Source organism: Strongylocentrotus purpuratus, unplaced genomic scaffold (assembly GCF_000002235.5).
Source record: "Strongylocentrotus purpuratus isolate Spur 01 unplaced genomic scaffold, Spur_5.0 spur5_scaffold_2, whole genome shotgun sequence".
Classification (NCBI taxonomy): domain Eukaryota; kingdom Metazoa; phylum Echinodermata; class Echinoidea; order Camarodonta; family Strongylocentrotidae; genus Strongylocentrotus; species Strongylocentrotus purpuratus.
Genome location: NW_022145605.1, coordinates 26,140,753 through 26,154,783, shown reverse-complemented (window position 1 = coordinate 26,154,783; position 14,031 = coordinate 26,140,753). Strand labels below are relative to the sequence as shown.

At 36.6% G+C, this 14,031-nt stretch overlaps 1 protein-coding gene across 1 annotated transcript in view; it reads left to right on the top strand.

The window, feature by feature from the left end:
* Positions 1 to 14,031, top strand: part of LOC577474 (splicing factor, suppressor of white-apricot homolog) — a 54,894-nt gene that overhangs the window by 19,316 nt on the left and 21,547 nt on the right. The window contains exons 3-5 of the mRNA XM_030992096.1: positions 3,298 to 3,420; positions 4,844 to 4,974; positions 10,921 to 11,155. Coding sequence (XP_030847956.1) covers positions 3,298 to 3,420; positions 4,844 to 4,974; positions 10,921 to 11,155 — 489 coding nt within the window. The remainder of the gene's footprint in view (positions 1 to 3,297; positions 3,421 to 4,843; positions 4,975 to 10,920; positions 11,156 to 14,031) is intronic.

Here is a 14,031-nt window from a genome sequence, read left to right as displayed (position 1 = left end):
CACTTTTTTCCCACCAAAAAAAATCGAAAGTTGGGAGTGAGTCCTATACATAGGTACAAAAAACACAATTATTTTATTTTTTAAGTGTTGATTTATGCCCCTCCATCTGCACTGTGCCTAGCAATGTCTCCCAGCTCAGTCATACAAGGTGTGTTGACTCACCACTCGGAAACTAGAACAACACTACCTGAGGCTGTATGGCCAGATTTCTGTTTGGACTTGGAGGAAAATTTGTCTGTGATCTGTAGTTCTAAAAACGACATTGTTACTATTATTTGTGACAAGTTCACAAGCACAAATCGGCACATACACTGTAAAGATCCTTCTCTTCATGTGGGTTTTTGAACCTACATGTAAGTGTAGCTTGCTGCCTACAGAGTCGGCAAAAAAAAAAAAGTTTTTTAATTTTTTAATTTTTAATTTTGCTCCCAAAATAGGGGTGAGTCTTATACACAGAGATTTACGGTAACATGAATACAATGTTACAAACAGTTACATGTAAATATAAACATTTTATTCCTTTATTTCCATTAAAAATAACACACAAATGCACATTAAACAGGCATGTTAATTCCACGCCGCAAGTCTTTTTGCACAAAATTTAATATTTACTTTCATCTTGTAATGACACTTTTGACATTACATCACAGACTTGTTGAGCTCATTCTTAATTCATTAAATATGGATGTTCCTTCTCAGCAATGTTTGTTCAAGAAGGGACTGATGGAAAATTTACTAGAAATGTCGTCATTAGTTGTATATATTTGTATACATAACACCGGGCTATTATCCTAGTCACCCAATACAATGCCCATTGACACTACAGGAAGGGAAGAGTGATAGTTATACTGATTACTGATAGAGTGGAAACAATTTCCGGATACGGGTAAACGCCTATGCTGTACAAAGGTGGAAGAGTTGTGGCGTCATAACTCTAGTCATAACAACCAGTCCTATGAGAAGTTGATGATCTTGGAGAGACAATGAATGAACATGTAGATCATGTCTTGACTTACTTTTCATAAACCACTTTCGTATTTACTATGAGTATGACAGAGGTTAGAGTCTAGACTTGGACCAGACACAGAGCTATAATAGCGTCGTCCAATGCAATGTCCATTTGAGTGGCCTGCGTACCGGCCATGATTGTTACATGTATGCCACCCGCAGTTTTACTTTTGGATGTATACTTTTGGACCTATGAAAATACCTTTAAATTCCCCTTTTCTGATGCAGAAATAATTTAAAATCTTTTACAACAGTGATGTGCATGTTCATCATTATGGAAAATGTTAAAGGAATATATGATCGAAACAACAGCACAGTACGCACTCGCAGACCTCGGCTTTAGCCTTCTAAAGCCATAGTGGACGTGCATGTGTGCAGTTACGAAAAAGTGGTATTCGAGCTTGAATATTGGACATTAATCCCTTGTCTAATTGTCAGTAAACATTACAGCTACTTTCTCATGGTCTTGTCTAAATTACAAATTATAGAAACTGTATTTAAAGGTCATTATGATCATTTCATTATGATACTAATTACAAATGATATCTACATGTTTATGCAGTTTTTTTTAGTGGGAAATCAAGGGGAAATCAAGGGGAAATATTTTATTTTCATTTCCTTTTTCATTATAGCCTGAAGATTTCTGTGGTATTTGATACTAATTTATATGTTGAAGAAAGAGCAAGAAAGGAAATGAATGTACTGTGCTTCACCAAATTTCATACTGTGTGTTTTCAAGGTTACTAAGTACGTACATGTGCTTGTTGCATCATGACTCTTGGATATATATGTGGTTCAATACTATGTGACAACTGTTATAGATACGTAGAGTAGAGGTAGAATTTATATCACTTCTTGTAACTTGTTACAGATTTGTAAAAATGATAAGTGGAGGTATATCTTCAGTTGTCAATCTTTTGTGGTATAGATTTCACTTTTACTGGTTTGAGAAAGATATTAGAAGGATTCACCAGTCACACAGACAGCAAAGACATCAGATTAAAACCAGGCCAAACAAAAAATACATTTTCAAGCCCTTTTGTTTTAAAGGAAATTCTAAAATAGTATTATCTTTCAAATGCCATTGGAATCTAACCCTTTCTTTTGGCCTGCAAATAGGACATAGTACCTTTAAAGCACTCTGAAAAGGCAGTAAAGAGGTACTCATATACATGTAGCTAGAACCAGGCAGAAAACGTAAAAGGGCAAGAAGAAGATATTTTAGAGGCAAGTAGACTAGTAGGGGTGTTAATAGCTCAGGCTGCAAAATCCAAGATGCATGGTAGGACATCAAAACCCCATGGGAATCTTCCCCATGAGAATCCTCCTCCAATTTTATGAGACCATTGGGGCATTTATACTACGAGCAAAAACCCAGGTATTTTCTCAATTTCCAGAGAATTGTTGGGACTACCCAGAAACATGACAACAAATCTGAATCAAATAACCACCCCTGGAGAGTGGTTTTTCAACAATTTCAGACTTCAGCACTTTTTTGCAATGCCCGCTCCAACCTACCAACGAGTTACTCAGGTTTTTGCCGACGTGGCTCTCCTCATTTCTGTGCTATTACGTTCGGAGCAGCGAGTGGTCAGGCGTGCACAGAACTCACCAAAAACCAGACTTAGCAAACACTAATGGCTTTTTTCCTCTAGTGTAAAATTATAGTTTTAAATACTGATGGTTTTTCAATTCATGTTTTGTAGTGTGAAAGAGCCTACTGTACTACATGTAAGGGCACTGTTGAGGGGTATTGGAGTCAGGTATCATCAGGGAATTGAATTGGATTAATTAAACACCTATGGGTCTGAGAGGTTTAGGCCTATAGATCATGATGGGTTCTGGGAGGACCTAGGGGTTGCGTGACATAATAAAAAACACCATAGGTGCCTGATGAGTTTCTTTAGATGGATGAGTGTTCAGCTTGGGCCAGGCTGGGATGCAGAAATCTCTAGTATGATGTTATGGTAGTTTGACAATAGGGGGGATGGGGAGAGGGGGGGGGGGGGTTGGTCAGATCACTCCCTGAGAATTAAAGAGAGACAATAGCAGGGTTCCATAGGCGCAAAGACCTTACATACTTTAATTATTCCATTATTGCCACAATGTTCTTGGCTTGATATTATCATTTAATGTAAAAGGTAGTAGACTTATAGAATTGAACATACATGTAGATCATGCTGTCATATCCAGTGGTTAATTGTGAAATCTCTTTCATGTTTTTTTCCTTTTGAGGATAATTTCCTCTTAACCAATTTCCATTCTTTGTTTTGTGTATCTGTTTGACAGAAGAGGAACTGAAACGTTTGAATGAAGCCATTACATCAGACCAGGGTTACAACTGCATGGAGTTTGGCTATGGGGCTGGAAATGAAGACTATGATCCTATGCAACCAACTGAAGATGAAGCAGGTATGATAAATTACTGAACCTAGAACGATAGAAGAGAGATTGAAGGGTGAAAGAGAGATCAAAAGATATTGAAAGGACAACATAACGTACATGTAGGAAGAAATGGGCTTTCAGACATCCACTTTCACTTTTTATTTTTTTAAAGAAATTTAAAGTTTATACTAGTGCTGTAGTCAAACGTTTAACCGTCCGGTATCCGACCGCCCATGGCGGATTCCGTTTTCAATTGGACGGTTTCGTTTTCCCGAATTTTTTTTTTTTTTTTTTTTTTTTTTATATATTTTTTTTTTAAATTTTTTTTTTATAATTTTTTTTTTATTTTTTTATTTTTTTAAGTTTCGATTTAAGCCCCTCCACCTGGCACTATGCCTGGCAATGTCTCCCAGCTCAGTAATCTGTGTGTTGACTCACCACTCCAAAACTAGAACAACACTCCAATTTGTCTGTCATCTTGGTTTGAAAGTAATCTTTGTAATAGATCTCATCATCTCAATATGTAGTTTATAATAATAATTCATCCAACTTTTACACAAGGTTCTGTCCTAGGTCCTCTACTGTTTTTAATTTACATTAATGATCTTACACATTCTTCTAAAAACAACATTGTTACTATTATTTGTGACAAGTTCACAAGCACAAATCGGCCCAAATGCACCTCGCAGTTAAATGAAAGTTGCCGACAGAGTCGGTAAAAAAAAATAAAAAAAAATAAAAAATAAAAAAACGATTTTTTTTTTTTTTTTTTTTTAATTTTTTTTTTTTTTTTTTTTTTTTTAAATTTTTTTTAAATTTTTTTTTTTATTAAATAAATCGTTTAACCGAAAACCGTCCGGTTTTGACAGGCGGTTAAACGGAATTGGAGATATCCGTGATGTTACAGCACTAGTTTATACTTTTTTATGGGGGATTATTTGGGGAAATTTTAAAAGAAATTTAAAGTTTATACATTTTTATGGGGGATTATTTGGGGAAATTTTAAAACAGTTGGTCTTCATATGGCCGGTCTTCATATGGCCTTTCTTCATCAGCTCGAGATTGCTAAATAACCCGCTATTTAAACTATCCTGATCGCACATTATCCAGCCAATTTGCGTCTTCATCAGCCCGCAATTGCAATTATCGAGATAGTTGGTCGAGATAATCACCCCAAGATATCTTGGGCTAGTCTGCAAAGTATCCCGCTGTTTGTCCGGTGCGTCTTCACCAGCCCGAAGACTCGCACTATGTGTGAACGCTGAGCAAAATATCTTTAGCTAATTTCTTGAGCTCAAGTTTTGGGTTGAATCTCAAGCTGATGAAGACGCGATTTGTGACTTCAGGTTTATTCCCCAAATCAGAAATAGCGGGCTATTTGGCAATCTCAAGCTGATGAAGACATACCTACATGTATAGATAACCTACATTTTCTTTGTGATTTGTTTAGAATCCGGAGAGAAGCAGAAGAAGCTTGTATCCTGTGACTACGAGCCAACCTCATATAAAGAAGAAGAAACGGAACTGGAGGAACCCTTCATAGCACCTCCAGAGTTAAAACTACCATCAGGAATGGAACAGGTAATCATTGAGAAATTATTGAAAACAAATACAGTGAAGCCTATTTATTAAAAAAACCACTTACTACTCTTTTTGCAAGCTGTTTTGTTTGTGATGATAAACAATCACGTATGCATTTTCTGATCATTTTCACATATTGATAGACAGTAGATGTCACAGTTGACCCAATCTACAGATAATGATAGCCATAGAGGATGGTAGGCACATGTACATGTAGATCTTACATGAATGTATGGCATGTGTAGGATCTACATTGATTTATGCTTAAAATGCTTTATCTGTTATGCGGGACATTTTTGTTCCCTTCTGTGTGAAAGGGCTCTCAAGATCAGAAATAGCGGGCTATTTGGCCAACTCGGGCTGATGAAAACAGGCCTACAGAGATTTTTATTCGCCTCAATCACTTTCAGATACAGTGCATGTTGCGGTAAACATGACAGGTTTTTATGATGACTTAATCAAGTGTAATAGACTTCACATTTCTGTATCTTATGACACAGAGTTCAGGGAATGTGCTTAGGACCTTTGTTGCGCTCAGTTACCATTTATTTGCGCATTAGGCTAAAAAAACAAAAAAAAAACATGTTTAGCGTCCTGTTTTTTTGAAAAATAGGAAGGAGGAGACCCTTTTTTTTTTTCCCCTTTCAAAATGGACGCTCAAAATGGCCGCTCGGTACATTTTCCCTGACAGTTGGGCTATTTTTCAAGATGGCCGCCGACATTTTTTTTTTTTTTTTTAAATCAGAAATACCGGTAGATCCATTTTACCAGTGTTTTTCATGTTATTTTTCTTTAAAAAAATTATTAACAAATATTAACAAAATTATAAAAAAAAAAAAAATAGGAGGCGGCCCCCTAAAAGGAAGCAGACGGGGACGCTAAATATGTATATTTTTTCAAATGGACTTAGAAAATTGTTGTTTTATTTGCTGCAGTTTACGGCATCATATCTGAATGAGCCTTTACATCACTAGATAGTACCGGTATGTCATAGCAGGCCTGTCTTCACTATCTTGAGATTGCCAAATATCCAGCTATTTGAACTATCCTGATCGCAAACTATCCAACTACTTTGCATTTTCATTGGACCGAAGTAGCAATTAGCGGGATATTCGGTCGGGATTGTCATCCCAAGGTATCTTGGGATAGTTTGCAAAATATCCCGCTATTTGGCAAAATATCCAGCAATTTGTCCTCTGCGTCTTCACCAGACCGAAGACTCGCACTATGCGCTAACGCTGAGCAAAATATCTCGAGCTAATTTCTCAAGGTCAAGTTTTAAGTTTCGAGGTCGAATCTCGAGAAGACGCGGTTTGTAACTTCGGGATTATTTCCCAAATCAGAAATAGCGGGCCATTTGGCAATCTCGAGCTGATGAAGACGCGCCTAGGGAGAACACAACCTGAACATTAATAAAAGCAATTGTGTTCTACTAGAGTGACACGGAGGTCCCAAGACCTTTCCTAGTAACTATGATCAATAGCCTCGCATCTGATGCCCATGCCATTAACCTTGGGTAGACATAGGCACATGAGGGTACTATCAGCCTCACATGCTCTTTGGTTTCACACAACAGACCGACCAGGGTGAACCAAATGTCAAGACATGGCTACATTTCTTTTACTGTTAAAAGGGTAGAGAAATATGTCGGCTCACATTTGTGTGGATCGTGTTTGTGTGATATATTGACAGATGGCCAGAATCCCACTCTTAATCTGCATACATCATTACAGACGGGAAAGTCATCTTCGTCTCTCTGACGCCTTAGGGAAGAGATGGGATGGGATGGGGTAGATTGTAACAATCACACCAAATCATACATGGTCAATTATATATGCATGATGTGTAAAGGCAGTCAGGTTGTGCACAAAGTAAAGATTTCAATAGTCCATAAATAGCATCTTAAGAATTAAAATTCAACCTCCTGCACCCCTAAGATGTAAAGAAGATTACAAAATCAGACAGGTTTATGAATAGAGTGAAATAAAAAAGAATGGATAACATGAAAACCGTGAAGTTAGGTATCAAAAGAGGCAATAGCCCCTGACTAATAGAATTTGGATGTGGACATAAAGGCCCGAATTCACAAAGCAAGGTTTGAGCTCAGACCAAGGTTTGACCTCAAACCTCCTTTTGTTTCGCCAAACCTCCTTTTGTTATTTACAAACCTGGTTTGTAAATAACAAAGGGAGGTTTGGCGAAACAAAAGGAGGTTTGAGCTCAAACCTTGGTCTGAGCTCAAACCTTGCTTTGTGAATTCGGGCCACAGTGATTAGAATTCACACACAAATGCAGACAATCACATGTAAAAGATGTAACTCCCTTCCCCCCTAGGCCCCAACCACATATGAATATATGGATTAATTGTATAGGTTTCTATTGATATGATTTACGGCTTTAGGAGTGTTACAGTTGGTCCATATACTATGCTTCAAGGTTTAATGCCGTCTTAAAGCCCCACTGTCCTACTTGTAGCTACTTGCTCCCTCTATATAGAAAACTTCCCCAATAGGTGCCTGTTGGTCCCCCATGATCCTCTTTTTCTTATGTTAGTTGAAAGCTGAGTTAATGAGATAGCCACCTGTCAGTGACCTCGCTGTGTGGTCTAATCCCTTCTGGGGGGTGTTTCACAAAGATCCTAAGTTGAACTTATCTCTAAGTTGGACTTAAAAAATATGGAAAGCCATTAGCATCTTTGAAAATATTTTGTAAAAGTTATTTTGAAAGGCATTCATTGTTTATTGAAATCATTCATATTTTCTATCATCAAGGAGATTTCATGTTCTGGATGTGGAATTAATAAAAAGTCTAAAATACTTGAATTTCTGCTTTTGAATATATTTCATTTAAAAACTCCAATGGCTGTCCATAATTTTTAAGTCCAACTTAGAGTTAAGTTCTACTTAGGATCTTTGTGAAACACCCCCCAGGCCCAGTAGTATTGACAGTCTTTAAAGGGAAATCTAACCTTCATAGCAAACTAATCTATAGGAGTGCAGAAAAATCAGAGAAGTAGCTGGCGAAAGTTTTAATGAAATCGGACAAAAAAATTGGAAAGGTATGAATTTTTAAAAGTTTTAATCACTATAATGTAAGTACGGGCTTATCAAATTGGCTGAATCGGTGATGTCTCTTTGATGTATTGGTGGACAACTTTCCCATTTGTTCCAACCTCTCCCCCACCACACCCCACCCCCCCCCCCCAAAAAAAAGATCCTGCCCTACAATCATTAGGGCGAGGAGAATATGTACAACATGTAGTTTATTCTACCTGTGCCAATGTAGAGTAACCACTCAAGGAGATGACATCATAATGAAAATGTTAAAGATGAAGTTGAGTTCTGGTCATGTGATTGCATTGTGAAAGAAACGGTGTGGAATCGACCAGAAAAGGTTGATCATCTAGCATACATGTACAGTATTGCAAGGTTCTGGAATCATCAAAATGATAAGAAATTTGGCCAAGTCTTGGTAAAGTTACAAACATTGTACACATAAGATGTATATGGGACTACACGAACATGTGGCGTTAAAATCCGTCCTGATTTTTTATGATGTTACATGACATATTTAGAATATGAAGGCATTTGAAGAGCCATGCTTTTCAGTGAACATGTTGTATCTGATGTTCTTCCACACTTGCATAATAACAATGGTAATGCTCACAAATTATTTTCACCTCTTCCCAGAACTCAACCTTCTCTTTAAGATACTGTTTCCATGTGTATGGCTTGCCTTGCAGGTTGCATGTGAAATAGGAGTAACTTTATCCTCAGATATTGCCCAAAGATGGCTCATGTTCATCAAGGTAACATGCGGCACTGCATTACTACGTTGTTATTTTGATATGTACCACAGCTGTTAGTAAAGTACAGAAATTATTAAGTGCTATTGAAATATGATGCTAGTTTTAATACATATATAGTACAAAAAGCAGGTACATGTGCGGTACATCTTGGAAATGTATCGGTAGAAATAATGATCCCATAAATCATATGCATAATTTCATCTGTAGATATTTTGCCCCTTGTATGTACCAGATTTAAATTATATTGTGTCTATTTTTCGATATGAATACAGGGAATAATTTTCCTGGTATCGCATCGCAATTTGCTATGCATTTTTGCATGACTGCTATACAAAATATCTTTTGTGTAGCAGTTTTCTTCCATAGAAATGTACAGAATTTCATTTTAAATATTCATCCATCGGCTGAAATTGCTAATCAAAAAATTTGAGGAAAATTATTCCCTGGAATATGCAGTACATATGGAACTGAGAATTGTTTTTTTACAATTTAAGGTTGACAGTCATGAATTAGATACCATTAAATTGATTTAATATTAGGATCTTAGCTCCTGTATGAAGGAACATTGATAGTCCACTACAAATGTGTAGGTTTTCATGTACATGTACATGTATGTCCTTAGCACTAGCAGTCATTTATAGACAAATTAGTAATATTCAAAATTAGGATTAACCACAATACTATTGTTGTTATAGATCCAGTATAACCCAAACGATATTGTTGCATTGATAAATATCACCTATGATGACCCATAAGTTATTGTCTTGTCAAAATCACACAATTTTGCCAATTCTCTCAGACATGTCCTCACGACAATGTACAAATTGATTCCTGCAGCAATTCACCTTTAATACACCCATTATGTGGCACATGTACATGTATGTATGCTGCCATGACTGGCGTAAATATTTACTTGGTATGAACATGCAGTAATGTGCCACTGACTTGCTGTCCCATTAACACCTAGCAAGCGATTGGTTATCATCCAGGGGTCAAATGAATGTCAGATTCGCATTGCTAGAGGCACCACTGCAGTAAAGTGATAGCTCTATGTGATCACCCATATCATTAGGAAGGAATAAAAATGGGAATCTTCTTCATGCACGCTGCTTCAAAAGAACGATCTCTGTTTGTCTATGATAGCATCCCCATATATTTCAACCTGCTCCGAGCGGGAAATTTAAAGCTTATGAATATTAAAGTGTACTGTCTTGAAACTCTTGTTATAAAGTAAACCTGTTTGTTTGTGACAAACCTTTATCAAACATTGAATGCAAGCATTCGATTACAGCAATGAATTGAAAGCCAATAATTTGACATGTGTGATGTACATGTACATGTATGTAATGAATAACTAGTAATGAATTCTCTTCTTTTAAAGTAGTCCTATATTACATGTATACATTCTCTTTTTGTCGTACATTATGATAAAGATGCATCATATGAAGTTTTTCTGCTAGCGGAATATTGAATGTATAAGAATTTAACAAAAATTATTCACATTAATCATACTATGCGATCAACTTGTTTACAATCTATAGGCAGATGTGTCGTATATGAAGACAAATCTTATTGATAGCCTTAATTTGGGGGGCTTGTGTCACAGATTTATTGTAAAATTCATCAGAGATCATGGCTGGTACATGAAATTATCATCTTAGATAACTTTTGATGCAAAAAGAATAGTGTGAGGCTATACTTCACACGTTTCTTTCCAATTATTTGTTGTTGTTGTTATCATTACTGAATGCTGTCTTTGAGTAAATTAAACCGAAGGCACTCTCAAAGCGCTTTACAGATATATATATATATTATTACCCCGGTTATCGGATTCAGGCTTACCCGCACACAATGTATGCACATTCTCCACTCCTTGGGGAGCATTCCAGCCAGGTTTCATTTTTACAAGCGCACACTTGCTAATCTAAGCACATTAGCTTTTGCATCCTACCGGGTACCAATTTAACACCTGGGTGGAGAGTGGCAAATGTAGATCAATGTCTTGCCAAAGGACATTAGTGCCGCGCTGGGACTTGAACCGCAGACCATTACCTTTCATTCAGCTAACTACTTTCCTGATATAGTTTTGTTAATATTGATTTTCTGTTTCCTTCTTTCTACTTTGATGTTTGACACAGCCGATGACCTTAAAGTTGCACGTGTTCATGGAGAAGACAGCTATGTTTGTGATCAACCATGGACCACAGATGGAAATCATCGTCAAGACCAAACAGGCCAACAATCCACAGTTTGATTTCCTCCAGTTTGACCATTTTCTCAACCCTTACTACAAACACATACTGGCGGCCATTAAATCAAAGATGTACATTCCCCTCATGCTCCGAGCACCTGAACCAGACAAGAAAAAACAAGGTGAGCTCACTCAAATTTGTTTCTGTTTTTTTCCTTCTATTTCAGAAAAAGTCTGACATTTGGCCCCAAACTTAACTTGTTCCAATTGGTCATGTTTATGAATAGTGATTTCTTGCAGTGAGTCCCGTACGACAAATACCGGTCTTGTATTCTCAAAATGAAAATATCTTGATATGACCATAGCTTAATGGTTATTCTTAATGTCAAGGGACTGTTCAGTATTTTATGAAATAGATGGATAAAGGTCATGTAACGTGTAGTATGGAACACATTGCAGAGAATTACCAAAGAGAGAATTAATTTAAGCTCACCTATAGCATAAATTAAAACGTATAATAGAGCTTGGATGTGCTCAAACATCAACTAAAATTTTCACCTCAAAATCAAATGTTGCATTCAGTTTTGAAATAGATCATTATCTGTTGAGGAAGTTGTTGTACTGAACAGCATGTATGTGGGTCACAAGAGGAACAGGTTCCCTGGACTCGCAGGTCTTTCCTCTGAAACAGGAAGGTGTGCAAGTGGAATTAAATTAACTGCCTACTATCATTTGTTTGTGTTTTATTAGAGTACAACACCATACCACCGGTAGTTTACTAGGCAACTGCAATCTTTTCATGATTCATGGGAAAGTAGATTGAACCATATTTGTAGTTTGGCATTAAAGATAAAGTTGAGTTCTGGGGGGTGTTTCCACAAAGATCCTAAGTTGAACTTATCTCTAAGTTGGACTTAAAAATCATGGAAAGCCATTAGCTTCCTTGAAAACATTTTGTAAAAGTTATTTTAAAAGACATAAAATGTTGATTCAAATCATTCATATTTTCTATTATCATGGAAGATTCTATGTTCTTGATGTGGAATTTATAAAAAGTCTAAAATACTTGAATTTCTGCTTTTGAATATATTTCATTTTAAGGCTCCAATGACTGTCCATAATGTTTAAGTCCAACTTAGTGTTAAGTTCTACTTAGGATCTTTGTGAAACACCCCCCTGGTCGTGCTATCGGATTGTGAAAGAAACGGTGTGGAATCGATCAGAAAAGGTTGATCATCTAGCATATAAGTATTGGTGTGTACTGCAAGGTTCTGGAATCATCAAAGTGATAAAAATTTTGGCCCAGTCTTGGTAAAAGCAACAAGCAAGTTGTATATAGAAAGATGTATAGGACTACATGTGGCATAAAATGTCATCATTTTTAAGCTGCTGCATGACATATTTAGAATATGAGGGCATGTGAAGAGCCATGCTTTTCAGGGAACATTTTTTCTCTGATGTTCTTCCACACTTGCAAACAACAAAAAAACGCTCACAAATTATTTTTCTCTCCCCAGAATTCAACCTTCTCTTTAATCTTAATGGTTTCCAACTTGGAAGTTTACCTGGTAGTAGTTAATGCAAATATTCACGAGTTCACACAAATGCTGTTACTTTATGTAGCCAGGGCTTGACACTAACAGGTGCCCGGGACACATGAACGCCCAAAATTCAAAATAGGACCCCCAAATGTTTGAAGTTTTTACAAGGGGCTCAAGCATACAGATAGTAAAAAGTACAATCTGGACCCCCTCCTAAAAAGTTAGTGTGTAGCCCTGATGTAGCAATTGTCATAGATGAACTGGCCTCCATCATCTAGGCAAAACAGATTTAGTTAGTAAAATATGGTTCACAGATATTTATCAATAATGAAGAAAAAAACTTGTAAATTGCATGAAATGGTATCTGGCAGCCTTCAATTAAAAATACACTCAATTCACGTACAATATACGGTATTCAGATCTACATGTACAGTCACTGCTGCCTACAGAATAGAAATGTAATCCTTCTTCCATGAGCACTGTCTGATATAAAAAAAAATCAAACTGTTTCCACATACATGTAATTCATTTTGTTCACCCTTTAGCACAATTTTTTTTTTTTTTTTTTTTTTTTTTTTTTTTTAAACTTGAAAAAAGTGAGGGGGAGGGGGGGGGGTTAACCCCCAAATCATCCCCTGTGTACGTGCCTGCATGTACCAGTAAGGTTCATTGACAATAGGGACTTTTAGATTTGCGTGGACTGATACGTGTGATTCAAGGCAGTGCATTAAAAGGACGTGACGCTCGAAAGCAAACAGAACAATTACATAAAGTGTATGGTTCCTTGTCCATGCATTTAACGATGCTTGATTTGTTTAATAGACATGATTGCCTTGTCTGCCCTTGATTCAAGCTGAACTTTGGATTATCTTTTGACATGTGTGGGTGGCATACATGTATACAACTTTGGTTGTTTTGTTGTTGCATTTTTTTGATTTTGCAAGGAACATTTGTAGGAAAAAAGAGAAGAAGAAACTATGAACATGTATGAAACATTAAAAATAAACTTGAGTTCTGGTAAAAAAAGAAAAATGAATTCTCACAGAATCAAATGAAACTTACACTGAATGTTCAAGATTACAAATAAATGTCATGTGCCAAACAATTTTGGAAGAAAATTTATACTGGCTGAGTAATGAACATAGAAAGGTAAGGAAATCAAGGTATAGTAGCCCCGACACCATTTGTCTAGTCCCATATTTTCTGTGTACAGTGCTTGTTACTTTACCATGACTGGGCCAAATTTATTATGATTTTGATGACTCCAGAACCTTGCAGTACACACCAAAACATCATGCTACATGATTAACTTTTCTGATCCATTCCACACCTTTTCTTTCACAATGCAATCGCATTACCAAAACTTTAATTATTAAATAAAGTGTCGGTTTATTGCCACGCATTGTTGTATAATGAAACACATCGATGCATTTGACCATGCATGGTTTCTTTGATAGACATGATTGCCTTGTCTGCCCTTGATTCAAGCTGAACTTTGGATTCATTGGAACAGCTAT